This window comes from Manis javanica, chromosome 11, assembly GCF_040802235.1.
Source record: "Manis javanica isolate MJ-LG chromosome 11, MJ_LKY, whole genome shotgun sequence".
Taxonomy (NCBI): Eukaryota; Metazoa; Chordata; class Mammalia; order Pholidota; family Manidae; genus Manis; species Manis javanica.
In genome coordinates this window covers 114957029-114979649 of record NC_133166.1, presented here as the reverse complement: position 1 = coordinate 114979649, position 22621 = coordinate 114957029, and the positions used below count along the sequence as shown (strand labels likewise).

The window sequence follows — 22621 nt, the reverse complement described above, 5'->3', positions numbered from 1 at the left end:
GATACGACCGCTGCCGAGGGGTCCTCATCCCGGGCCCCCTTTCCTCCCGCAGGAGGCGCTGTGGTTGCAGGAAGTCTCCAATCTGTCCGAGTGGCTGAGTCCCGGCTCAGGGCCCTGAGCCCGGCTTCCCCGTGCGTCCATGCCAGCCCCGCGGTAGCGGGAGTTGCATTGTCTGCGAGTCAATAAACCTGCTCCACGCGCGCCCAGTCTGCTTCAGTGTCTGGGGCGGGGCCGGGGGTCCGCGCCGCCATATGACGCCACGGGCTTCCGGCAGGCGCAGGCCGAGAGGCGGCTGGGTCGCGTCACTGCTGCGCGCCGCGGGGCCGGGCGCGATGGCGGCGCTGGGCGGGGACGGGCTGCGCCTGCTGTCGGTGTCGCGGCCGGAGCGGCAGCCCGAGTCGACAGCTCTCGGCGGCCCGGGCCCCGGACTGTGCTGCTGGGTGTCCGTGTTCTCCTGCCTCAGCCTCGCCTGCTCCTACGTGGGCAGCCTCTACGTCTGGAAGAGCGAGCTACCCAGGTGCGGGAGTTGCGCGCGCGGCCGCAACCCGCGCCCCCGCCAGGCGGGACTGCGGGTGGCGTCGGGGCACACAGAGGGCGGGGCGCGCTGTCCTGCGGCCGCCGGAGGCCCCCTGCGCTCACTGCCCTTTCCGTAGGGACCACCCTGCCGTCATCAAGCGGCGTTTCACCAGTGTCCTGGTGGTGTCCAGCCTCTCGCCCCTCTGCGTGCTGCTCTGGAGGGAACTCACAGGCATCCAGGTGCGGAGGAGGCGGGGCAGAGGGTAACGGGTCGGAGAGCTCAGGGTCCTTGGAGAAGGGAGCGAGACTGATGCCCCCTTTCCTGTGGCTCAGCCAGGCACATCCCTGTTCACCTTGATGGGCTTCAGGCTGGAGGGCATTTTCCCAGCAGCGCTGCTGCCCCTACTGCTGACCATGGTGAGTACTTACCTTCCTCCTCTTTTATTATTAGCATGACGGCCTTTTGCAAGGCTTGGTTTCTTATCATTGTGTCCAGCTTTTGACGGATGGGAGACGGTAATTGTGAGATGGCCCTTGGGCCCTTGTGTATGCATGTGTGGGAAATCCTGGCTGAGAACACACAGCTTGAAATCTCATGAAACCATGGCTGGGCAAGGGCAGTGGATTATGGTTTAAACCTTTCCTTTGGTTTGTTTTCCTGTCCCCAGATCCTTTTCTTAGGCCCACTGATGCAGCTCTCTATGGATTGCCCCTGTGACCTAGCAGATGGGTTGAAGGTTGTCTTAGGTGAGTCCTCAGGGCTGTGGGGGGGGAAAGTAGGCACAGACGGTTCAGGACAACCAGGAAAGGGAATCCTTGGGCTTATGGTGGGATCTGGATACAAGATGTGAGATGTTCTTTTTTTGTCATCACTAAAATGGGAACATACAGTGCGTGGCATGTAAAAGTTAGTTTCTGATGTCCAAGGAGGCCCCTAGGAACCCCAGCAGTATTTTGTGTGGACTAGAGAACATTGTCCCCTGCTTGCCCTAATCTTTGGCTTCCTCAAACTAGAGCTGGTCTTGGGCAAATTTTGATTTTTCTAATATACCACCAGGATACTCCACCTTCCCTTTCTGCTCTTGAGACATTGCTTTGTACTGGGTCTGGTGAACATAGCTCATCCCTTTCCTATTTTCAGGAGTTTTGATGCCTAGCCCGAGTTTGCCCAGGGACGGTTGTGGGAGAGGGGTCCTTGGAGTCGCTAGGATTTCTGTTCAACAACTAGTTCACTGTTGCTTGTCCTGAATCTTCCCCAGCCCCTCGCTCCTGGGCCCACTGCCTCACGGACATGCGCTGGCTGCGGAACCAAGTGATTGCACCCCTGACAGAGGAGCTGGTGTTCCGGGCTTGCATGCTGCCCATGTTAGCACCGTGCACAGGCCTGGGCCCTGCTGTGTTCACCTGTCCACTCTTCTTTGGAGTTGGTGAGTCTGTCCAACCTGGTTCTGTTGAGATGTTCCCAGCATGAGAGCAGAAAACGGGGCTTGGGCTAAGAAAAGGGCCAATGGGGCAGGCTGGGAGGAATGTGACGTGGTTTTCAACTTCCTCCCAGCCCATTTTCACCACATTTTTGAGCAGCTTCGTTTCCGCCAGAGCAGTGTGGGGAGCATCTTCTTGTCTGCAGGTGAGTCCTAGAGAGCTTTCCTGGGGAATCTTGGGTAGGGAATGTGAGGGTGTCCCTGGTAGCTGCTCTGGAGGAAGAACTGGGAGAGGGTGATAGTATTGGAGGGGCCTTTGACCAGGGACAGCCGTAGGTACCGTAGGTACTGGGGCAGGCAGCCACTGCCCCCAGAGGGAAGGGGATGTCTTTGGCTGATGGATGTGCAGTACTGGGACAGGAAGGGCATACAGGTGTGGTCACTCGCGGCCTCCCCGTCTCCAGCGTTCCAGTTCTCCTACACAGCCGTCTTCGGTGCCTACACTGCTTTCCTCTTCATCCGCACAGGTTGGTCCTCAGTCTCTCATGGGTGCTCGAGGGCTAGGGCCCACAGGACTGGGTGGGAGAATGGGAATGCTGTGAGTGTTGTAGGAGTGACAGGTTTCTTCTGCTGCAGTCCCAGAGGCCGACTGAGCTAGGGTAGGGCCCTCGGCCGGGAGAGGTCCAAGAGGTGGAAGGGGGCAGAGGCCGTGGTGTGTGGGTGAATGGGTGGGTCATTGATCTGTTGCAGGGGATGAGGGTCCTGAGCCCTGGAAGGCTGCTCCAGGAGCTGCTTTTGTCTCCCCTCCCAGGACACCTGATTGGGCCAGTTCTCTGCCACTCCTTCTGCAATTACATGGGCTTCCCTGCCGTGTGCGCGGCCTTGGAGCATCCACAAAGGCGGCCCCTGCTGGCAGGCTATGCTCTGGGTGTGGGACTCTTTCTGCTTCTGCTCCAGCCCCTCACGGACCCCAAGCTCTACGGCAGTCTTCCCCTTTGTGTGCTTTTGGAGCAGGCAGGGGACTCAGAGGCTCCCCTGTGCTCCTGACCCACATTCCTGTAAATGCACCTATGAACTCTCATGGGCTCCCCAGCCCCTCCCCATCAAAGGGTACTGCATGGGAGGAGCTAGCTGGAGTCCCCGAGATCTCAGGAATTTTTGTAGGGGATTGAAGCCAGAGCTAGTTGAATCCCAGGGACCAAGAGAAAGGAGCAGATATCCAAAGGGTGCAGCCCCCGCTGAAAGGCGGTTGAGCAGCAGCTGGTAGTGAGGAGACGAGGGGCAGGTCCCCGGAGCGTGCACTCCGTTCCTCACTTTGGACTGCTGCTTTTCTGGGCTCCACTGCCCCCTCTGCCTCTAAAAAGCTGCTCACGGAATAGGGGAGGGGTTGGAATTTACAAAATCCCTCCCCCCAACTTCCCAGGGTTTTCTCATTGTCTTTTTGCGTCAGGACTTTGTATTGAGATATTAAAGAAATTTAACTTGGGTAACATGGCTTTGCATCTTTGGGCATCAGTCTGTGGCAGGTCTTGGGAGACAGCCACCACCTGTCTCTGCTACTTGGAGCATTGACCTCTGGGCAGGTCAGTCAGTCTGGTAGGCACAGTTCCCTGGAGCTGGGGGCAGGATGGGGCCGCTGGCTGCCTTGCGTATGTAGCTTCCTCTTCCCTGAGCCAGGCCCCCAGTACCAGCACAGGTACCAGGTGTAGGCCCAGCTCCTCCTGGGGCCTGTGCCTTGGCTGCCGGGACCGGGGAGAGGGACCTAGGGCTCTGACGCTAGTGATGGAGCCTCCAGCCTGTGTCCTCTGAGAGGGTGTCCGTGATGGGGCTTCCACCAGGATCTTCCCCAAAGCCTACCAGCCTCACATTACACAAGAGGAAACAGGTCCCAAATGGTAGAGGAACGAGCCCTATCACCTGTGAGTAGCTTTTCTGGCTCTCTCCACCTCGGACCTCTGCTACTTTGTTGCTTGTCTGGTCACAGAGGGACCCAGAAAAAAAGGCTGCAGTCCTGGAAGCCACCATCCTGCCAGGCAACACTAACCCGGGCTTCTTTCTTAGGACCTGCTAGTGTTCACTTTTTCCTTGTTTTTAGAATGGTTCTCATGTTCTCATCCCTGCCCTGGGACAGTTTTTTAAAAAATTCTTAAAAGGATATTATCCCTTCAGGTGCCATTCCAGGCTCAGGAGGTTGTCCCAAGACCCTTCCCTCAGGCCAGGGGAAGGAAACAGAAGTGCAGTCACTCCCCCTGGCACCCCAGTTGGCTGTGACTAAGCCACACTCACCTCGATGTAAAGGGCATCATGACAGCCCCATACCTGCCTTGCCAGAGTGCCTTCTTGGTCCCCAGCCTGTTCAGAAGATGTCAGGGAGGCAGAGGGGTGAGCATGGGCCTGTTTCAGAAGGTACATTTGGGGTCTTTGACTCACTCAAAAGATTGGGCTGTGGCGCCTCAAGAGCACTGGCCTGGCAGCACGCTGGTGAGGTGCTGCCTGCCTGGTTCCCTGGGCTTTACCTCTCCCTCACAACCCCTGCTGGGAACTGCCTAGACCCCCCCCCCAGCTTCACTCTCTGTGCCCACCTTGGGCATGTAGGGGTGGTCAGCGGTGCCGCCGTGCAGGCAGGGTTGCTGCTCACCCTGCAGTGAGGAACTGTGGCTCAGGTTTAGGATTTTCTCAAGGGCTGGCTGTGGGATGCAGGTGGGGTTAGATCCCAGGTCTCTTAGTACGGCGCTCCTGACTGTTCACCAGAACCCCCACACCCGAGCCGGATCCACCCCCCGGAAAGCGGTGCTTGTTTGCTTCCAGTCCTGAGCTGACAGGGCGGGCGGTTGGCCCTGGGTCTACGGAGTAAAGCAGCAGGGGAGGAGTCCGTTGACAGCCTGGGCTTGAATCTTCTCTGCCTCTTACTGACTGTGGGACCTGCGACAAGTTAACGTTCCTGTGACTCCACTTCTGAGTCATAAAAAGGGTGAAATTTGATTTCCCAAGTTAATAGATATTAAGTGTTTAATCTCCAACCCCCACCCAGCTCTAACTAGGTAAGAAGTTTAGGATGTTTAGGATGTACATGCAGCAGGCACTCAGTGGCTTAAACCAAGCCCACTGTTGTCATTACCCTCGAAGGAGGTAGATACAGCTGACCTGCCCCCACCCGCCAGGGGGCTCCAGGAGGCAGCCCTGCCCCTCTGCTGAGTGGTGCGCATGGGGGGCTGCACAGGACCCAGCATGGAGGGCAGGGGAGAAAGCCAGTTTTATTGAGCAAAGTTCTCAGGACCTGTGGCTGAGGTCTCCCCCCAAGAGGTAGGACCCCTAAACCTGCTCCCCTGGGTCCCAGGCCCACCTGTGCCACCACCTAGAGTCTCCAGCAAGGAGAGAACCCTTATTTGGCAAGAGATGAATATGTGAGCGACTGTCCACCAGCAGAGAAAAGACAAGTGGCTGGAGGAAATAATGGGCCACCACAGGCAGTGCCCTGCCACAAGCAGAGAACAGAAGCTCCAGAGCCAGGCTTTTCTGCCCTCGGGCACTGGCTGGCCTGGGCCTGCCCTGGCAGCGCAGTGCCTTTTGAAGGCTTGAGGTGGGGATGGCCAGGCTGTGAGTCTATGGCAAAATCACTCAATCTCCAGGATGAGGTCGTCGCCTTCCAGTGTCATGTCTGTGGTTACGTGGACCTTGCGGACAGTGCCCTCCACGGGCGAGGTCACCACAGTCTCCATCTTCATGGCACTGAGCACACACAGGGGCTGGCCCTTGGCCACCTTGGCTCCTGCCGCCACCTTGATGTCTATCACCTTCCCGGGCATGGGCGCTCCGATCTGGCCCTTCACATCCTTCAGGGCCTTGGGGTGGAAGTGCATCTCCTGCAGACGGCAGAGGGGACGTGAGACGCTGGGCCCAGCCCCTCCCCACCACCTGTGATCCAGGGGAGCAGTACCTTCATGGCCTGAGTGTCCTTGACCAGAATGGACCGCAGCTGTCCATTGAGCTCAAAGAAAACCTGCCTCTGGCCAGCACGGTTCAGGTCGCTTACGGCCAGGGCTTTGATGTGCAGCGTCTTGCCCCGCTCCAGCTCCACCTGGAAAGCAGGCGTGGCAGCTCAGAGCTGGGGTGGCGGAGAGCATGCGGAGGGGGGCAGCCCACTGACCCTGGGCCTCAGCACCTCACTTGTAAGAGCCTAACTTCCAGGTCTCAGATGTGCTCTGAGGTGGCTCACACGCCGTGTGCCAGCCAAGCCCCAGCTGGAGCTCTAGACGGGTGAGGGGCCTTAGCGCGGCAGGAGCAGGGTGCTGGGTGGCGCGCAGATGGGCACCAGAGCCACTGACCTCAAACTCATCTGCAATTTTGGGTCCCTGCAGGAAGAGGCGGGTGTTGAGGCTATCTAGGGGTCCAAAGGTGGCAGTGAAGTCCTTGAAGTGGGCAAAGACATCGGGGTAGATGGCTGCTGAGAGCACATCCTCTGGGGTCACCTCCTCGCCATGCCGCTCTGCCAGCTCCTTCTCCAGCAGCTTCAGGTCTCGGGGAGGGAGGGAGGCTCCTGGCCGCCCCTCCACCCTGGGCAGGTCTTTGAGCACCTGGGTTGCAAAGCAGAGGGTCAGGCCTGGTTCCGGTGCCCAGCCCCCACCCCATATTGTGCTGGGCCTTCCCCACCTTGGAGCGTAGGGGCTCAGGGAACCCCCCGTGGGGGATGCCAATGTAGCCCTGCAGGAACTCCACCACTGAGCGGGGGAAGGACAGCTCTTCTGCTTGGGCTTCAGCCTCTGCCCGGCTCAGCCCGTTCTGTACCATGAACTGGGCCAGGTCCCCCACGATCTTGGAGGAAGGTGTCACCTGAGGAGAAGGACCCTGGGTTAGGGTACCAGGCACCTTATGGAGGCTGAGGCAAGGGTAAGAGCACAGGATTTGGCTCACCTTGATGAGGTCGCCCAGCATCTGGTTGGCCTCCACGTAGGCCTTCTTGACCTCCTTGAACTTGGAGCCGAGCCCCATGCTGTGTGCCTGGAAGTGCAGGTTGGTGTACTGGCCCCCTGGGATCTCATTCTCATATACATCGGAGTTGCCAGATTTCATGGTGGCAGTGCAGTCGAAGGCTGCGTACAGCCCCCGGGCCCCCTCCCAGTACTCACTGTAGTCAAACACGCGCTCCAGGGGCACCCCTGCAAGGACGCCAGAGGCAGAGGGCTCGGAAATGTGCTGAGCTGCCAGGTTCTCCTCCCAGGACCCTGGGGCCAGCTCTGGCCCCATCCTGGGTGCAGGTGATGGAAGGCAAAACCAGGCAAGAACATCCCGACCCCAGGATGTGCTAGACTACTGGGACTGAGGGGCTGCAGCCTGAAAGGGATGCCACAGGCCATTCCTACCTGTGTCCAGGGCAGTCCCTCGGGTACAGGCCACCAGGGCCCCCATGCTGGGCTGTGAAGTCATCCCAGACATAGAATCCGCTGCCACGTCCACCACATCGGCTCCAGCCTGGGCACAGGCCAGCATGGCTGCCACGCCTGCCCCTGATGTGTCATGGGTGTGGATGTGCAGCGGGAGGTCAGGGAAGCGATCGCGGAGGGAGCTGACCAGCATGGTGCAGGCTGCTGGCTTCAGCAGCCCTGCCATGTCCTGGGGGAAGGAGAAGAAAAAGACGATGGTTAGGAGGGGCATAAAGTGTGCACAGTAGGAGAGATAAGGGGGGGTCAGAGAGGGGAAGATTGGCAGGTGGGGGGACTCCTGGCCATGGGCCAGGCCCAGATACCTTGATGCACAAGATGTGAGTGCCAGCTCGCACCAGCTCTTCAGCCAAGCCCATGTAGTACTGCAGTGAGTATTTGGTGCGGCTGGGATCGGCCACGTCCCCCGTGTAGGAGATGGCGGCCTCCACCACGCCGCCAGCACTGCCGGCTGCCTCCATGCCCAGCAGCAGGTTGGGCAAGTAGTTGAGGGAATCAAAGACCCGGAAGACATCCATGCCATTTTCCTTGGCCACCTCACAGAACCTACGTGGGTAGGAGAGCCCAGGGATCAGCCCCATCCCACTCCCTACCGCACTTCCCTCTGGCACCAGGCCCACCAAGGAGATCAAGAAGGCAAGGCCTACATGGAGGCCAGCCAGATGCCGGTGGGAATGAGCTCTGAGTGTCTGCCTGGCAGGGGGTGGGGGGCGAGGGTCGATGGGGATAAGGCTCCTCTAGGGTGGCCTGGGCTGGGCAGAGCCATCCTACGCGGTCACAGCAGTGCAGCTCAGCCTGCCCAGCCAGAGGAGCAGCTGTAGGCTCTTTGCTTCAGGAGTGGCGGGCTGAGGGGAAAGGGCACCGAGCACGGCGTCCTAAGGCCTGGGCTCCCATCCCGGCTCTGCGCTGCGCGGTCTTGGACAGGCCACCTGCCCTCTTGGCGTTCCCACTGCCCATAATCTAGCAGTCTTTGTAGTTCTCTATGATTCTGTACTTTTGGACATTTCCAAATACAGCCTTTGCTGGGTGCAGCTCCTGAGGGACGGCGCAGAGCCCCCTGGGGAGTGTCTGCCTGCCCCGCCCAGGCTCACTTGAAGACCACGTTGTCAGGGTAGTTGGTGTAGCCCACGGCATTGGCCCCCCGCAGCAGCATCTGGAATGGGATGTTGGGGATGAGCTCCCGCAGCTCCTGCAGCCGCCGCCAGGGGCACTCGTACAGGAAGCGCATCGCAACATCAAACGTGGCTCCTGCGCGGGCAACGAGAGGCCCAGGTCAGCCGTGCACTTCCAGGGACCCCACCTCTGCAGCCTGAGCTCCCAGCCCCGACACCAGGCCCTACTCCTCTTCAGCATTCCCACCCCAATCCCTGCAGGCTTCCCTTTGCTCATCTCTGGGCGTCTCAGGCTCTCTGCACCCCATTTCACAGCCCTGAGCCCATCAGTTCTCTGCTATAATTAACTAAGAGACTGGTGTGTGGGGTCTCCTGACCCCCAGCTGCCTGGGTCTCAGCTCTGTGATCTTGTCCCAGCACCAGGCCTGGCCAGAGTAGGCACCAGTCACTGTGCTGATCAAATGCGCACTATCTTGTTTGTGTCTCACTGGTTCTGCAATGTCAGCATCTCTAGCTTGGAGAGTCCCCAGCGCCCTGGCCACACAGTACCCAATTCCTCCCAGGCACTATCCCCGTCCCAGACTTTCTGCCTACCTCCCCAGTTCTCTATGCTGAAGAGCTTGCTGAAGTTGTGGGCAACGTAGGGGGCGATCTTTTTGAGGTCGTGGGTTCGCACACGAGTTGCCAGCAGTGACTGGTGGGCGTCTCTGAAGGTCGTGTCCATCAGCAGCAGCCCCTGGTGGTCCCGCACTGCTCTGGCAAAGCCCTGGGGCCCCTCCCGAAGCAGGACGTCTCTGAAACCAGCCAGGGGTGGGCCTAGCACAGACCAAGGCATCAGCGCCCAGCCAGCAGGCACAGCCTCCCCTTCGTCCTTACCCTCAAGATGGCTGAATCTCACCTATGGGCACCGCAGGAACAACAGGGTCTGCAGGGTTGGGACTGGCCTTGACGGGGATCGGGGTGGTCGGGCCATTCACCATGACATGTCCTGGGGGGAAAATGAACAGAGGGTCAGAACAGGCTGGCAGGGTCTGGGCTATGAGCAGGAGTGGGCATCAGTGGAATGGAGATTCCTCCAGGATACCTGGCCCTCCAGCTGACCCCTGACCTTTCCAAAGCCAGGACTTCCTGGGTCCAGGCAGTGGGGACCTATTGAGGGCCACATGGATGGAAAAGGGGGTTCTCTAAGAATCAGAGGGAGAAGGATGGGTGGGGTGGAAGGGTGAGCAAAGCAGGAGGGTACAGGGCCAGGTTGAGGGCAGGGATGGGGGTGCTAGGAAGCTCTCTGGGCAGGGGGCCAAGAGCAAGGCAGCTGAAGGGGAGAGGAGGGCACACTCGGGGCCGAACCGAGGTAGTGCAGTAGCTTCTGGGCTCGGTTCTGTGCAGGCCGCAGCTGGAACAGATCTGGGTTCTCATCGATGAACTGGGTGTCCACGGTGCCTGCCAGGAACTGCTGGTTGTTGAGCACATTCTGCAGGAAGGGGATGTTGGTCTGCAGGACAGAGGTGGGTGGGGGGGTTGTCACCACATGGCACAGCCACGGAAAGAAGAGGCTGAAGGTGCCCCCCAGGCCGGCACTGCTTCCCAAGATCCCCATTAAAGCTAGCTACAGTCCCAGGCCTCCCTGCAGAGGCGTTCCCCATCTCTTCACCCCCCTTCGGGCTGAGTCCCCCAAGCCGTCAAGGGGCTGAGCTCACTTCCCTCTCCTGCTCAGTCCAGAGAAAGTGCTGAATTCTACCCTCCTCCTTCCTCAGAGGCAGAAACCAGCACCTCCTCCCCTCCACGTGGCCTGTGCCACGCAGGGCGAGCAGCCACCTCCTGCTCTCCCACTACTCTTCTTGAAGGGCTCTCAACCTTGGGCCACCTTCCTGCCCTCCACACACACACGCCGCGCTCTGCGGGTCTCACTACGGCCCCTCACCACAGCTGAGTCCAGGGGGCACTCCCCCACCTTTTTCTTGCTAACAGCTCCCACTGAACACTTTCTCCCTGGGTTTCCAAGACCTCTTGCCCTCCTCCCCCGCCCCAGTCCCCGCTGGAGGCGCCTAGCACCCCTGCAGGATGGAGTTCTTAAGGCTGTCACTGGGCCTGTCCTCACACAACCCTCTCCCAGGTGGCCTTGTCCTGGGCCTCCAGCTCCAGAGCCAAGACCCTAATGTCAAAATGCCTTTTGACCACCTTTCCTTGTGTGGCCCTTACACAAGCTCAAATCCAAAACAGCCTCTTACCTGGCCCTCTGCCTTGTGCTGGGTGCCTCACCGTCTGCCCTGTCACAAAACCTATATGCCATCACCCCCGGCTCCTCCTCACCACTAGGCAAGCCAGATCATTCCACCGTGGCCACCTCTAGGCGCTATGACCCACTGTCTCGAGGCGTGCCTCCTGCCAGGCTCCCTCCTCATGGCCACCCACCACACTTGCCTTGTGCTTTCATATATCCACACCTTTGCACCTGTTTGGCAAGCTCTTCCTGGGAGTCTAAACTCAGAGGCCTTCTCTGACCTCACCTTCCACCCTCACATCAGGGCCGCACACACCCGGTGAGCGGCCTCATTATTTGTTGCTTGCCCGCATTCCTTACCCATGGGAGGGCTATGGGGGCAGGGGTGCTGTCTGAGGGGCCTGTGTCCATGTGCTCTGTGCACAGGGGCCCTCAGTTCTGCTCACTGAATAGCTTCATGACGGCATGAAGCTGGGGCAGAGCAAGTCCAACATAGAGGCCACAAGGGGGCCAGGGAGCCAGTGCTGTGGGGTGTCCCATGACTGAGGTCACATGGCTGGGTTTCCAGTGTGCCTGTGCATCTCCACATGTCACCCATTCGTGATCTCTGTGGGTACTTAGTAGGGACTCCAGTCCTAGCATGTGCTGCTGGGTCCTGTTGCTCCTCTGAGCTCCTACATGTCCCCCTAGTGCTCTTATAACCTGGAGCCCTGGCTGCGGGGGGTAGGAGGGTGCCTTCCCCACCAGTGTCCCACAGGTGGTCACTGCCAACGTGGCCTTGCGCCTGTCCAGTGACAGGTCTGCCTTCCTGTCCCTGAGACTAGCTCTTACCCCTCCTAAGCAGATGGGGACATTTCAACTGGACCTAGGCATGGCATTTGAAAGAACACCAATTAAGCCACTTAAAGAATCTAGAAGCACAGAGGGGTGAGAAGGAGCCTCAGAGGCTTCCGTGTCCCACCTGCATTTCTCTTTACAAAGGTCCCTTTTCCTCTGTAATGGTGAAAGGCTCTGTCATCCCCTCTGTGCTGTAAGATCCATGGAGGCAGAAACCAGGCCCATCTGGTTCCCAATGTGCCCAATCTCCCACCACAGGGCAGCTCAAGATGGATGCCAGTAAGCATGCATGTTTGCAGTGAATGAAAACATTTTTGATGGGGAGAAGAGAACAAAGAAATGTCTGCTACCACAGAGCACCGGAGTTGAGCTGGACTAGACACCAGTGCTTTCATTTTACACACGGGCCAGCTCAAGCCCGGGAAAGAGCAACGGTAAAAATCGCTTCCAGCTGTCCTGAGGGTGAGCATTTCCTCTCTTCTCGCCCCCACGAAGTGCCTAAGTACACACCACTAGCACTCGGCAGGAGAAAACTGTTTTCGTTGTTAAATAACTTGCTCAAGGTTGCCTGCTGTACCAGGCAGGGTCAGAGTTCTCTGTTCCCTGAGTTCCCACCCCACCCAGCCCCTAGGAAGGTCTGGAGAGGAGGAAAGGGGTCCAGCGGAAGACTAGAAAATAACCCGAACAAGGTGGAGGCTCCCAGTTTCCCAACCGGGCGGGTCACGATGGACCAGGGTGCCCGACCGGGTTCCAAGCCCTCGGCGCTCCCACGCAAAACCCGGCTCACGGAGGCAGTAAGGCAACCACTCCACCCGCCCCCGACACACAAACCACGGGAGCCCTTTCTCGGTCGAGCCGAGCCCCTCCCGCCGCTTCCCCAAGGAAACGGGCCACACGGGCAGAAAGGGAGGGGAGCTGCCAGCGGGCGAGGTGCACCGACGCGCTGCTTCAAACAGTGCCGCCGCCTGCCTGCCGGGAAACCGCGCGGCGCAGACCAATCGGGCCGGAAGCGGAGGCCGGTTGGCTCCAGAGCGCGGGCGGGGCGGAGAGGGGCGGAAAGCCGGCGGAGAGGGAGGGGTGTGCGCGGGGGCGGGGCGCCAGCCCGGAGGCCGAGCCCTCTGGGTCTCACCCTGCAGCGGGCCTACCGGGGGCGTCGCCCCAGCCCCCACCCTCCGCAGGCCCCGTGCCGGTTGGGGACCCTCCACGTGACTCGGTGATGCAGAGCGGTTATGACCTTCAGCGTGTGTCTGTGAATGCGAGGGTCCCGGCAACGGCTGGTTTGCGTCCGGCCCTGCCTATGGGTGCGGGGACGTACGAGTGGGCGTGTGTGGGTGTGTTGGGGAGTGTGCCCAGCGACATGTGACAAAGACTTGCGTCTCGGAGAGATGGTGAAAGGGCCCGCGAGCTGGTGCTTTGTCTGGCTGTCTGCAGAGTGACGGTCCGCGCAACGGCGGCAGGAGCCCGTACGGTGCAGGATGCTGGGGCGCCAGGGTGGCCGGGGGCGCGCGCGCCTGTGCCAGGGTGAGTGCGCTGCGGCAGCGCCGGGGGACTGCGCGGCGGGCCCGCGCCGGCCCGGGCCTCAGGCGTGACCGGGAGCCACCCGTGGGCGCTGCAGTAGCCGCGTGTCCCCGTGACCTCGGGAGCCGGCCCGGGTGGATCCCTGCGCGCCCCTCCCGTCCGCCCTCCACGTGCGTGTCCGCGGAGCGCGTGCTCGCTAGCGCGCACCCGCCTGCCTGTCGCCGCCGCCGCCGCCGCCGCCGCCGCCGCCGCGAGCAGCGCCGGGAAAAGGTGCCGAGAACCGAGTGAGCCGGGGCCGCGGGCCCGAGAGCCATGGGCCGGAGGGCACGCCGCTGGCGGCCGGTCAGCCCCGGGCCTCGCCCCCGCGGGAGAGCCGCCTGGAGTCGGCAGGGGCCGGCCGGGCCCTCTGGGAGGCCGGCCCGCGCCCCCTGAGCTACGGACGCCAGGTGAGGGGGGCCACGGGGCACAGCGCGCGGGGCTGGCGAAGGAGGGGCGACGGGCCGCGGGAGAGGTTTGGGGGGCTCCTTCCCAGGCGGCGAAGAGGATAGGGGGTATGGTGATTCCTGCAGCCACCAGGAAAAGGAAGTTCCGGGACCCTCCCTGCTCTCCTGCCCACCTCCGCTTCCTGCTTCACGCCTCACCTTGTCCCTAGAGCCTGTCTCCCCCTACCTGCTTGGGAAATGTGACCTTTACTTCGGGGGCCTGGCCCTCAGGCCCGGCCTTCCTTCAGCCCTAGAGGGGCCCCTGAGGCCTCTGGCCCTGGGTGCAGCGGCCGCCTGCACCAGCCCCACCTGTGCCTGGGTGCCCCGTTCCCACAGGCGCCCGCCATGGCACCGCCGCTCCTCCTGCTGCTGCTGGCCAGTGGAGCGGCCGCCTGCCCACTGCCCTGCGTCTGCCAGAACCTGTCTGAATCACTCAGCACCCTCTGTGCCCACCGAGGCCTGCTGTTTGTGCCACCCAACGTGGACCGGCGCACAGTGGAACTGCGGCTGGCTGACAACTTCATCCAGGCCTTGGGGCCGCCAGACTTCCGCAACATGACGGGGCTAGTGGACCTGACACTGTCCCGAAACGCCATCACCCGAATCGGGGCCCGCGCCTTCGGGGACCTGGAGAGTTTGCGCTCCCTGCACCTGGATGGCAACAGGCTGGTGGAGCTGGGTGCTGGGAGCCTGCGGGGCCCCGTCAACCTGCAGCACCTCATCCTCAGTGGCAACCAGCTGGGCCGAATTTCGCCAGGAGCCTTTGATGACTTCCTGGACAGCCTGGAGGACCTAGACCTGTCCTATAACAACCTGCGGCAGGTGCCCTGGGCCGGCATCGGTGCCATGCCGGCCTTGCACACCCTCAACCTGGACCACAACCTCATCGACGCACTGCCCCCAGGCGCCTTTGCCCAGCTCAGCCAGCTCTCCCGCCTTGACCTCACCTCCAACCGCCTGGCCACGCTGGCGCCTGACCCACTCTTCTCCCGGGGGCGTGACGCAGAGGCCTCGCCTGCCCCCCTGGTGCTGAGCTTCAGCGGGAACCCCCTGCACTGCAACTGTGAGCTGCTGTGGCTGCGGCGGCTGGCACGGCCTGACGACCTGGAGACCTGCGCCTCCCCACCAGGCCTGGCTGGCCGCTACTTCTGGGCAGTGCCCGAGGGCGAGTTCTCCTGTGAGCCACCCCTCATTGCCCGTCACACGCAGCGCCTCTGGGTGCTGGAGGGCCAGCGGGCCACACTGCGCTGCCGGGCCCTTGGCGACCCTGTGCCCACCATGCACTGGGTTGGCCCCGATGACCGGCTGGTTGGCAACTCCTCCCGAGCCCGGGCTTTCCCCAACGGGACCCTGGAGATTGGGGTGACGGGCTCCGGGGACGCAGGGGACTACACCTGTATTGCCACCAACCCTGCTGGAGAGGCCACAGCCCGGGTAGAGTTACGGGTGCTGGCCTTGCCTCACAGTGGGAACGGCAGTGCTGAGGGTGGCCGCCCGGGGCCCTCGGACATTGCTGCCTCAGCCCGCACCGCCGCCGAGGGCGAGGGGTCGCTGGAGTCCGAGCCAGCAGTGCAGGTGACAGAGGTAACAGCAACATCAGGGCTGGTAAGCTGGGGCCCAGGGCGGCCAGCGGACCCTGTGTGGATGTTCCAAATCCAGTACAACAGCAGCGAGGATGAGACCCTCATCTACCGGTGAGGATACACTGTGCGGCCTGAGGCCCCCACTTCACTCCTAGCTGCCCTCCTCTGAGCTCTACCCCACCCTCCAGGCTTGGCCGCAGGTCCTGCTTCTTTTCTGTCCCTGGGCACTACCATGTTCCCCTCCTCAGCTCCTGAGCTGCCTGGGCTGTGCCGGGGCTGTAGCAGGAGGGGAGGGTCCAGCACCAGGGGGAGGTGAGCTGTGGCTGCAAGCTCTCCCAGGCGTGGCTGAGCACAGGCCTCCTGTGGTTGGTGTCCGTTTAAGCCCATAGGCTGGGCTGCACGTGCACGTTATTTCTGGCTCTGATATGGTTCTCCACCGCCTCCTCAGCCTGCCCTGGGCCTGTGTGTCAACACACACACCTGTTTGTTCCCTTGCACTGTTTCCAGTGCCAACATGCATGCCTGTCTTAATCGCTGCCCTCTTGAGGGAGCATGAGGCCCATGTGGTCCTAGAGGAGGGAGGTGTTCAGAGCTGGGACTTGGGTGCACACAGTGAGGATGGCAGGGCTGGGCTGTGAAGGGGACTTTGAGGCTCTGTGGGTGGGGGCTGGGGCCTGGACCCTGATGCCTGGACTTTGACCACCTGCCCTTGCCTGCAGGATCGTCCCAGCCTCCAGCCACCACTTCCTGCTGAAGCACCTGGTCCCTGGTGCCGACTATGACCTCTGCCTGCTGGCCCTGTCCCCCACCGCTGGGCCTTCTGACCTCACAGCCACCAGGTTGCTGGGCTGTGCTCACTTCTCCACACTGCCAGCCACACCCCTGTGCCATGCCCTGCAGGCCCACGTGCTGGGCGGGACCCTGACCGTGGCTGTTGGGGGGGTGCTCGTGGCTGCCTTACTGGTCTTCACTGTGGCCTTGCTGGTTCGGGGCCGGGCTGGGAATGGCCGCCTGCCCCTCAAGCTCAGCCATGTCCAGTCCCAGACCAATGGAGGCCCCAGCCCCACACCCAAGACCCATGCCCCTCGGAGCCCCCCTCCTCGCCCCCAGCGCAGCTGCTCCCTGGACCTGGGAGATGCCAGTGGGTGCTATGGCTACGCCAGGCGCCTTGGAGGAGCCTGGACACGACGGAGCCACTCTGTGCATGGGGGGCTACTTGGGGTGGGGTGCCGGGGAGTGGGGGGCAGTGCAGAGCGGCTGGAAGAGAGTGTGGTGTGAGGGGGAGTCGGCCCAGGATGGGCTGGGGAAGGGGTGGAGGGTGCAGGGTGGACAGCTGCCTGGCCTTGTGGCCAGTGCTGCCTGGGAGTCCCTCCCGGTTTTACCCTCGGTACCTCAGGCCCCTTTGTGCTTGGCAAGACAGGGGGCCCTTTCCCTGCTTCTGGCCTCCAGACAGGTGTAAGGGGACAGGTCCTTCCAACAGGTGCTCACAGTCACCAAGGCAGGGGCTGCAGCCACCAAATGCGAGTCTTGTTTTTCTTTATAATAAAATTGTTGGGGACACCTCAGTGCTAGTCTCTGGTCTCATCCTGCTAGGCTCTCTGAGAGGAGACACACGGGCTGGTGGAGGCATGCCCAGAACAGGGTAGGAGCTGGGCTGCCAGCCCCTTGGAGGCAGCCCTTGGCTACCTCGTGTCTGAGCTGAGTGCTTGGGTGTGGTGCCTCCTGCCCGGAGTGGGCAGGTCTGCCCCTGGATAGCTGGACTCACTGGGTACCTGAGCCCTCTGTGCCCTGCACCTGTGCCCAGCACAATGTGGCTGGAATGTGTAGCCCCCGCACCAGCATGGGCGTTACAGCCACAGTGTGAGCAGGTGGGGGATGGCACAACCCTGGGGCGTAGGGCCTGGGCTGGCATTCTTAATTCAGCAGGAAGGTCCCCATGGATCCGGCTGGTGATGATCTTGTACATTATCTCTCGAGGCACCTTCTAGATTTGTAAAATGTTAGCCCATAGGGATTGGAAAAGGGCTTGGAATCCCACTGCCCTGCTGTCAGCCCGCGACCCTCTGCGAAGTCCCTGTCAGGGCCACAGGCCCTGAGCAGGAAGATCTCAGCTCCCAGCTGCTCTCCTGATGTTCCCGTGGCCCTGCTCTTGGCTGGTCTGGGAAGACGGAGTCAAACATTCCTTGCTGGACACTGGAGGGGCAAAACCCAGGGGTTTCTCGTACCCGCATGACCACTGCCCTCTCTAGTACCATCCCATCCCATCCCATGGAGCCACAGTCCAGGGGTGGAGTGCCCTGCTTCCTCTGGGCCCAATCCCTGCCAGCCTCCTCAAAGGTCGCTGCTCCTGGGCACGGGCTGGGAGGCGCCAGTGCCACGCACACAGACACTCCCAGGCATGTGTGGTTCTCCACCTGTGCCAGGCATACCCAGGGGCTTTAAGAACATGCAGGTGCCTGGGACCTGCTGTGGAGGGTGGCTGCCAGCACTCCAAGGCCTGTGGTGGTGCCTGGGCAGCAGCAGGGCAGCACACGTGGCAAGGGGTCTGTGGGCATTTCTGTGTGAGGTGTGCCATGGCCCTGGGGCAGCCCGGTGAGAGCTGGAGCAATGTGTGTATGTGCACATATACAGGTCAAGCTCGCACACGTGTGGGTTTGCACAGTGTTGACATGCTCACATGCCTGCTCTCCTAGCTCTAGAACATACCTGAATGTGACTGAAGCCAGATCCTGATGTAAATAAATGAAGCAAGGTTCTCAACAGAGAAGAGCAGGGGGGCGCGAGCTGTCCAGGGGACCATGGAGAGAGGGCCAAGGAGGCACAGGGCTGAGGGGGAGGCAGGGCAGCGGCATGCAGGCTGGCAGGGGCAAGGAGCTGCTGGGTGGCAGATGCAGGGTTGGCAGGAGGCTCCAGGCATGGCAGGAGCCAGGGGCCTCATCTGGGCGCACATTTGGGGGGGCCCTGGAGACCCCAGGAACCAGAAACAGGTGTCCTGCAGCTGGCCTCCCTGCCGTCCACCTCGCGGGCCCATGGCCCTTTTCTCCCTCCTCCACCTTCAGGGCTCTAATGTAGCGGGTACTCGTGAGCCCTCCTGGCTGCGGGACAAGTGGGGGGTCCGATGGCCCAGGGTCACCAACAAGGACAACACGGAGCAACGGGCGGGCAGGTGAGGGCTGGGGCAGCCAGGCCCCCCAGTGGGGTCGCCATGCACACTGGCCACCCAGCCCAGAAGCAGCCCCAGAACTCCATGCCAGGAAGAGCAAGCCCCCTCAGAGAGAAGTGGGCTGAGCACATGGCGACTGGCCAGGTATCCCAAGGCTCCTCGGGATCCGCACAGGGACTGCCCAGCACCTGGGGAGCAGTGATCCCTCCAAGGTGGGCTGAGAGTAGAGGGACAGGAGAGGCCACAGCTCGCTTCCTCCTTCCCTCCCCCCACAAGCTGCTCAGAAAGGCTGCCCCCACAGGGCACCTGCAGGACACACCACAGGGCCAGGACAGGGCACTAAGGGGCCAGCATATGCCCCCCGGGCAGGGCAGGGAGGAACGGAGAGAAGGCCGCTCGGACGGCCACTAACCATGCCCCAGCACAGCCAGCGTGCAGTGGGCAAGGGTGGGCATCCTATGTGGCAGGTGGCCGTCCTTTGGGGACCCCCAGAACTGGGGGAGGGAATCCACCTGGCAGGCACCCCTCCCAGCAGGCTGGCGGTGCAGTCCCAGGCAGGGCCCCGTTCTCCTGCTCTTCTAGCCCCCCAGAGTCTGATGAAGGGAGATGCCCACGAATATGTGGGCAGCACTGGCCCCAAGGACAAGACAGTATATGGTTTCCATTTCATCTCTAGCCACAGACGAGGGTAATGGGGCCCAACCATGAGGCCAATGGGCATTTCAGATCCTTGCACAGCACCCAGGCTGCCAGGCCCCTAAGACGGGCCAGGCCTCCCTCTGCCGCTTTCCTTCTGGGCTGCCCCTAAAATAGTGTGCCAGGCGGAGGGAAGGGGCAGTGAGGGCAGGAGCCTGGCTCTGTGAAGCAGCCTCATCCACATGGGCTTATGCCCTAATCCAGAACATCCCCATTTTCCTGGAATTAATAATTACCTGGAGGGCTATTCAAAACATAGGCTCTGGGGCCCCACCCAAACCTGTGGGGTCAGAATTTCCAAAAGGGAGGCCTGGCAAAATGTGGATGCACACAGGCTCCAGATGATCTAAGCCGAGAGAGCAGGAAGGAGTGTGGGGCTCCTGAGAGCAGGACCCCAGACTGGCTGGGGGCCGGTGCCCCAGGAGAGCATCTGAGGGGCCCAGTCCCAGGCCAGCCCCCAGGGACCCCGCAGGCCTGGCAGCAGCAGTGACCAAGAGCAGCAAGGAGAGAACAAGCCGTGCAGCGAAGAGGAGGGACTGAGCAAAGACGGCACCCCGAGGCAGGCAGCGCCTGCGGGCCTCCCACCTTCACGCCTCGGACTCGGAACTCGGCAAGGGCTCGGCTCATCTTGGTGGCGGCTGTGGGGTGGTCTTTGCCGTGGGCGATGACTTTGACCAGCAGGGAGTCATAATGGGGGGAGATGACGGCTCCCTGGAAGGCAGAAGCATTATCCAGGCGGATGCCCATGCCCTCTCCGCTCCGGAACACCTGCAGGGAAGGCAGCAGAGTCAGATGTGGCTCCTGCCCTGGCTGGCAATGGTGTGGGCTGGCACAGGGGCACACAGGTCATCCCCAGCTCTGGCTTGTGAAGTTCTGCTTGATCTCTACTGGTGAACCCGGGGACTCACTGCCCCAGTGATGAACACTGGCACTGATTCCTCAAGGGGAGCTGACTGGGCAAGGGAACAAAAGAAGGGAAGGGGAGGCCATGTCCTGCCAGCCCCAGGGCTCCATGCCCAGTGCTCGAGGTGACAAAGCCCAGCAGAGCACAGAGGGGCCCCAGGTAGGCAGGGCCAGCCCTGCACCTCTGGCCCCAGGGCAGTATCCCACTGACCTTCCACCCACCTGCCTGACCAACTCTTCTCCCTTTTGGATCCATTCGTTTGCTCATTCATTCCACAGGCCTCGGTGCCCACCACGTGCTGGGCAGAGTCCCTGCTTGCACAGGGCTCCTGGCAGGGTGGCGGAGGGGATACACAGGAAATACAGGGTGGTGGCAGGGACGCAGCAGGACGGGCAAGGCAGGCCAAGAGGTTGAACTGACAAGTCCCCAGTGTCCCCACTTTTCCTTCCCCTTCCTTCCAAGAGGGGAGAAGCGGAGGGACAGGGGGAGGCCTGGGACGGGTCAGGGAAGACTCGTGGGCAGAGGGACAGGGAGCAGCCTGATGGGGAGAGGGCCGCAGGGGGGAGCACGGTGCTGGGGTGTCTGGGGCTGACTCCACCACAGGAGCATCTGCGGGGGTGGGGGGTGCGCAGGGGGGACTGGGGGGGAGGGTCCACCCAGCGGGCAGGGCGTACACCGCACCATGTTCCTACTTCTATGGGACCCGGGCCTGTGCTCGATAAAAAGGAACTTGATAAAATATTTAAGGATGAGCACTCAGCCGTGAGCAGGAACTGTCAGCTAAAAATATTCTGTGGTGAACCAGGCTCAGAGGAGCCAGGCCTTGTGTGGAGGTGGAGTGAGACAGCGTCGCGCCGCAGGACGCGGAAGTCGGGGGTCTGCCCGCTGGGGGGCTGGCCCGCACCTCCAGCCCCGCACTGCCCCCACACAGAATCCTGGTGGCCGCTCTCTGCCTCCCTGCCTCCGGCCTCCCAGCTCCACCCCTTCCCTTCCCTCCCCACGTGACTTGCTCCTCAGAAAGCCAGTATCCGTCTTGAGTGGTTTTCAGCCTCCTCCCTGGACTCCAAAGCAGAACCTGAGCCTCCACACGTGTCCTGCTTCCTCGGGTGCACAGGCCAGATGGGGAGGCGTCAAACCAGCAGAGCTGGCGCAGCACCGCTGACGCCCAGGATCAGAGGTGTTCTTGGCCAGTCTGAGACAGAGTGCCAGGCAAAAGGCACCCTGCAGAGGCCAGGTGGCTCATGCCCAAAGCCACAGGCCTCCTTACTGTCCCGCCATGCCCTCTCGTCCCTTCTCTGCCTCCCACCAGATGCCCACCTCCCTCCCTCATCCCGGTGACGGCCTCCATGGGGACAGCCAGAGCCAAGCCTCTGCTGCACACCTGGGTCCTGTGTTGCCAGCCACCCTCTCCCAGGACGGAAGCAGGACAGAGGCCAGCAGCTCTGCTCTGTCTTTGGGGCTCTTGGGAGAAGCCAGATGGAGGACCTGGGCTTCGTTTCTAGGGACCCTGCATTGGGCCCCCAGGTGGCTTGCTCCCTGTTCCATGTGAGTCCTCACTGGCTGTGTGGCCTGTGCATGTGGCAGTCTCTCTGTGGAAAGCACAGCTCCCGCGTATTCTGAGCCAGCTTCAGAGCAGCCCGAATGCAGGCTCCTTCATGGCCCTCAGAGCAGCAGTGTGGCAGGGAGGGCCTGCCAACAGACGGAGACCGGCAATGCTGCCGGGACATCGGCCTACCTCAATGCGGCCTGTGTCCGGCTGAAAGCTGCGCGCAGGGTCCTCGGTGGTGACCCGGCACTGGATGGCACAGCCATTGATGCGGATGTTCTCCTGCCGCAGGCCCAGGTCAGGCAAGCTCCGGCCCTCCGCCACATGGATCTGGGCGTGGACGAGGTCCACACTGCAGGAACAGGGGAGGAGCATGAGAGGGGGTGGACGAGGGGGGTGTCTGCACACAGACGGGGCCCCGGCCCGCCCGCCCAGCCCTGCCTGCTGGCTCTTCACCAACCCAGGCAGCCAGCTCCTTCCGCCTAGTCCTGCGGCCCTGCCCTGTGCCCACTAGGGCTGGGAAATGCAGTCTGAATGAGGAGAGCGTGGCGGCCAGAGGGGCCCAGCCAGGACACCCGTACCTGCCTCCTTTCTCCCTAGGGTCTCCTGCCTCCCCTAAGCCCTCCCTTCATCAAGGCTGGATTTGAAGCCTCAGGCACCCTGTTCTTAGAGTGGTATGTCCTACACTGTGTATGGGGAGGTGCAGTTTGCAAGAGAACAGGGTTGTGAGGGCCAGGCTCACTGAAATGGGGACCACAGTGTTGGAGGGTCCAGGCAGGTAGGTCAGGGTGCCATCCTCCAAGAGCTATGCTGCAGCCAGGGGCTTGTGTCCACGACCCCCAGAGAAGGTCTTAAGACTACAAAGCTCTCCAAATACGCATGGCGTTACAAGCTCAGCCTCCTTGACTGCCATGTTCCTAGGGACAGCAGCAATCCAAGTGGAACAGCTGTTAAAAAAAAACTCAAGGTTTTAAATGTATTGTCTCCGAGGCCTGTGGTAAGGACAGCCTGGAAACTGCCCTGGCAGACTGTCCGCAGTGCCTTGTATTTCCTGCGAAGCCACTTCAGTAGTGCTGATGGCCACAGATCGCCACGTGACCGCGCCATGGACTAAGGCTGTGCTCTTCCCAAGCTCTCTCTCCACAGTAACGCTCTGAAAGGCTGTCATTCCTGTCAGAGGAGTC

The 22621-nt window shown here is 61.6% G+C and overlaps 4 protein-coding genes across 30 annotated transcripts in view; 3 read left to right on the top strand and 1 right to left on the bottom strand.

The window, feature by feature from the left end:
* The window catches only part of TOP6BL (TOP6B like initiator of meiotic double strand breaks), an 87074-nt gene extending 86885 nt beyond the window's left edge, over window positions 1-189 (top strand). The window contains exon 16 of the mRNA XM_073217515.1: window positions 53-189. Coding sequence (XP_073073616.1) covers window positions 53-118 — 66 coding nt within the window. The 3' untranslated portion in view covers window positions 119-189. The remainder of the gene's footprint in view (window positions 1-52) is intronic.
* Window positions 141-3432, top strand: RCE1 (Ras converting CAAX endopeptidase 1). 10 transcript variants are annotated; one of them, XM_036995799.2, is made up of 8 exons: window positions 141-517; window positions 654-756; window positions 850-933; window positions 1185-1263; window positions 1776-1943; window positions 2098-2143; window positions 2347-2464; window positions 2749-2990. In XM_036995799.2, the coding sequence occupies exons 1-8, from the start codon at window positions 252-254 to the stop codon at window positions 2755-2757; spliced, it is 873 nt and encodes a 290-aa protein (XP_036851694.1). In that variant the 5' UTR covers window positions 141-251; the 3' UTR covers window positions 2758-2990. The 10 variants fall into 10 exon arrangements, with proteins under 10 accessions (XP_036851694.1, XP_036851689.1, XP_036851693.1 ...); XM_036995794.2 differs by having other exon boundaries at window positions 143-517; window positions 2358-2464; window positions 2749-3432; XM_036995798.2 differs by having other exon boundaries at window positions 144-517; window positions 2072-2143; window positions 2358-2464.
* A 1741-nt stretch (window positions 3433-5173) lies between these two features.
* PC (pyruvate carboxylase) overlaps window positions 5174-22621 on the bottom strand; it is a 112715-nt gene continuing 95267 nt past the window's right edge. For all 16 annotated transcript variants that reach the window (XM_036995780.2, XM_036995781.2, XM_073217507.1 and 13 more), the window contains 13 exons: window positions 21627-21789; window positions 19573-19755; window positions 9835-9979; window positions 9386-9475; window positions 9082-9303; window positions 8467-8623; window positions 7681-7921; window positions 7298-7547; window positions 6849-7093; window positions 6588-6767; window positions 6263-6511; window positions 5875-6015; window positions 5174-5800 (listed from right to left, as the gene is read on the bottom strand). In XM_036995780.2, the coding sequence (XP_036851675.2) occupies window positions 5552-5800; window positions 5875-6015; window positions 6263-6511; window positions 6588-6767; window positions 6849-7093; window positions 7298-7547; window positions 7681-7921; window positions 8467-8623; window positions 9082-9303; window positions 9386-9475; window positions 9835-9979; window positions 19573-19755; window positions 21627-21789 (2515 nt within the window). In that variant the 3' untranslated portion in view covers window positions 5174-5551. The remainder of the gene's footprint in view (window positions 5801-5874; window positions 6016-6262; window positions 6512-6587; window positions 6768-6848; window positions 7094-7297; window positions 7548-7680; window positions 7922-8466; window positions 8624-9081; window positions 9304-9385; window positions 9476-9834; window positions 9980-19572; window positions 19756-21626; window positions 21790-22621) is intronic.
* On the top strand, window positions 12772-16693 carry LRFN4 (leucine rich repeat and fibronectin type III domain containing 4). Of its 3 annotated transcripts, none has more exons than XM_017664820.3 (3): window positions 12772-13509; window positions 13882-15239; window positions 15848-16693. In XM_017664820.3, the coding sequence occupies exons 2-3, from the start codon at window positions 13891-13893 to the stop codon at window positions 16404-16406; spliced, it is 1908 nt and encodes a 635-aa protein (XP_017520309.3). In that variant the 5' UTR covers window positions 12772-13509; window positions 13882-13890; the 3' UTR covers window positions 16407-16693. The 3 variants fall into 3 exon arrangements, with proteins under 3 accessions (XP_017520309.3, XP_036851683.2, XP_036851682.2); XM_036995788.2 differs by having other exon boundaries at window positions 13777-15239; XM_036995787.2 differs by having other exon boundaries at window positions 13716-15239.

Bases quoted from the DNA above. Each gene is read 5' to 3' on its own strand.
- LRFN4 (XM_017664820.3), top strand. From the start codon at position 13,891: ATGGCACCGCCGCTCCTCCTGCTGCTGCTGGCCAGTGGAGCGGCCGCC. The intron at 15,240-15,847 runs GTGAGGATACAC...CCTTGCCTGCAG, and splicing joins GATGAGACCCTCATCTACCG to GATCGTCCCAGCCTCCAGCC.
- RCE1 (XM_036995789.2), top strand. From the start codon at position 252: ATGACGCCACGGGCTTCCGGCAGGCGCAGGCCGAGAGGCGGCTGGGTC. The intron at 1,264-1,775 runs GTGAGTCCTCAG...AATCTTCCCCAG, and splicing joins TGGGTTGAAGGTTGTCTTAG to CCCCTCGCTCCTGGGCCCAC. The intron at 1,944-2,071 runs GTGAGTCTGTCC...ACTTCCTCCCAG, and splicing joins TCCACTCTTCTTTGGAGTTG to CCCATTTTCACCACATTTTT.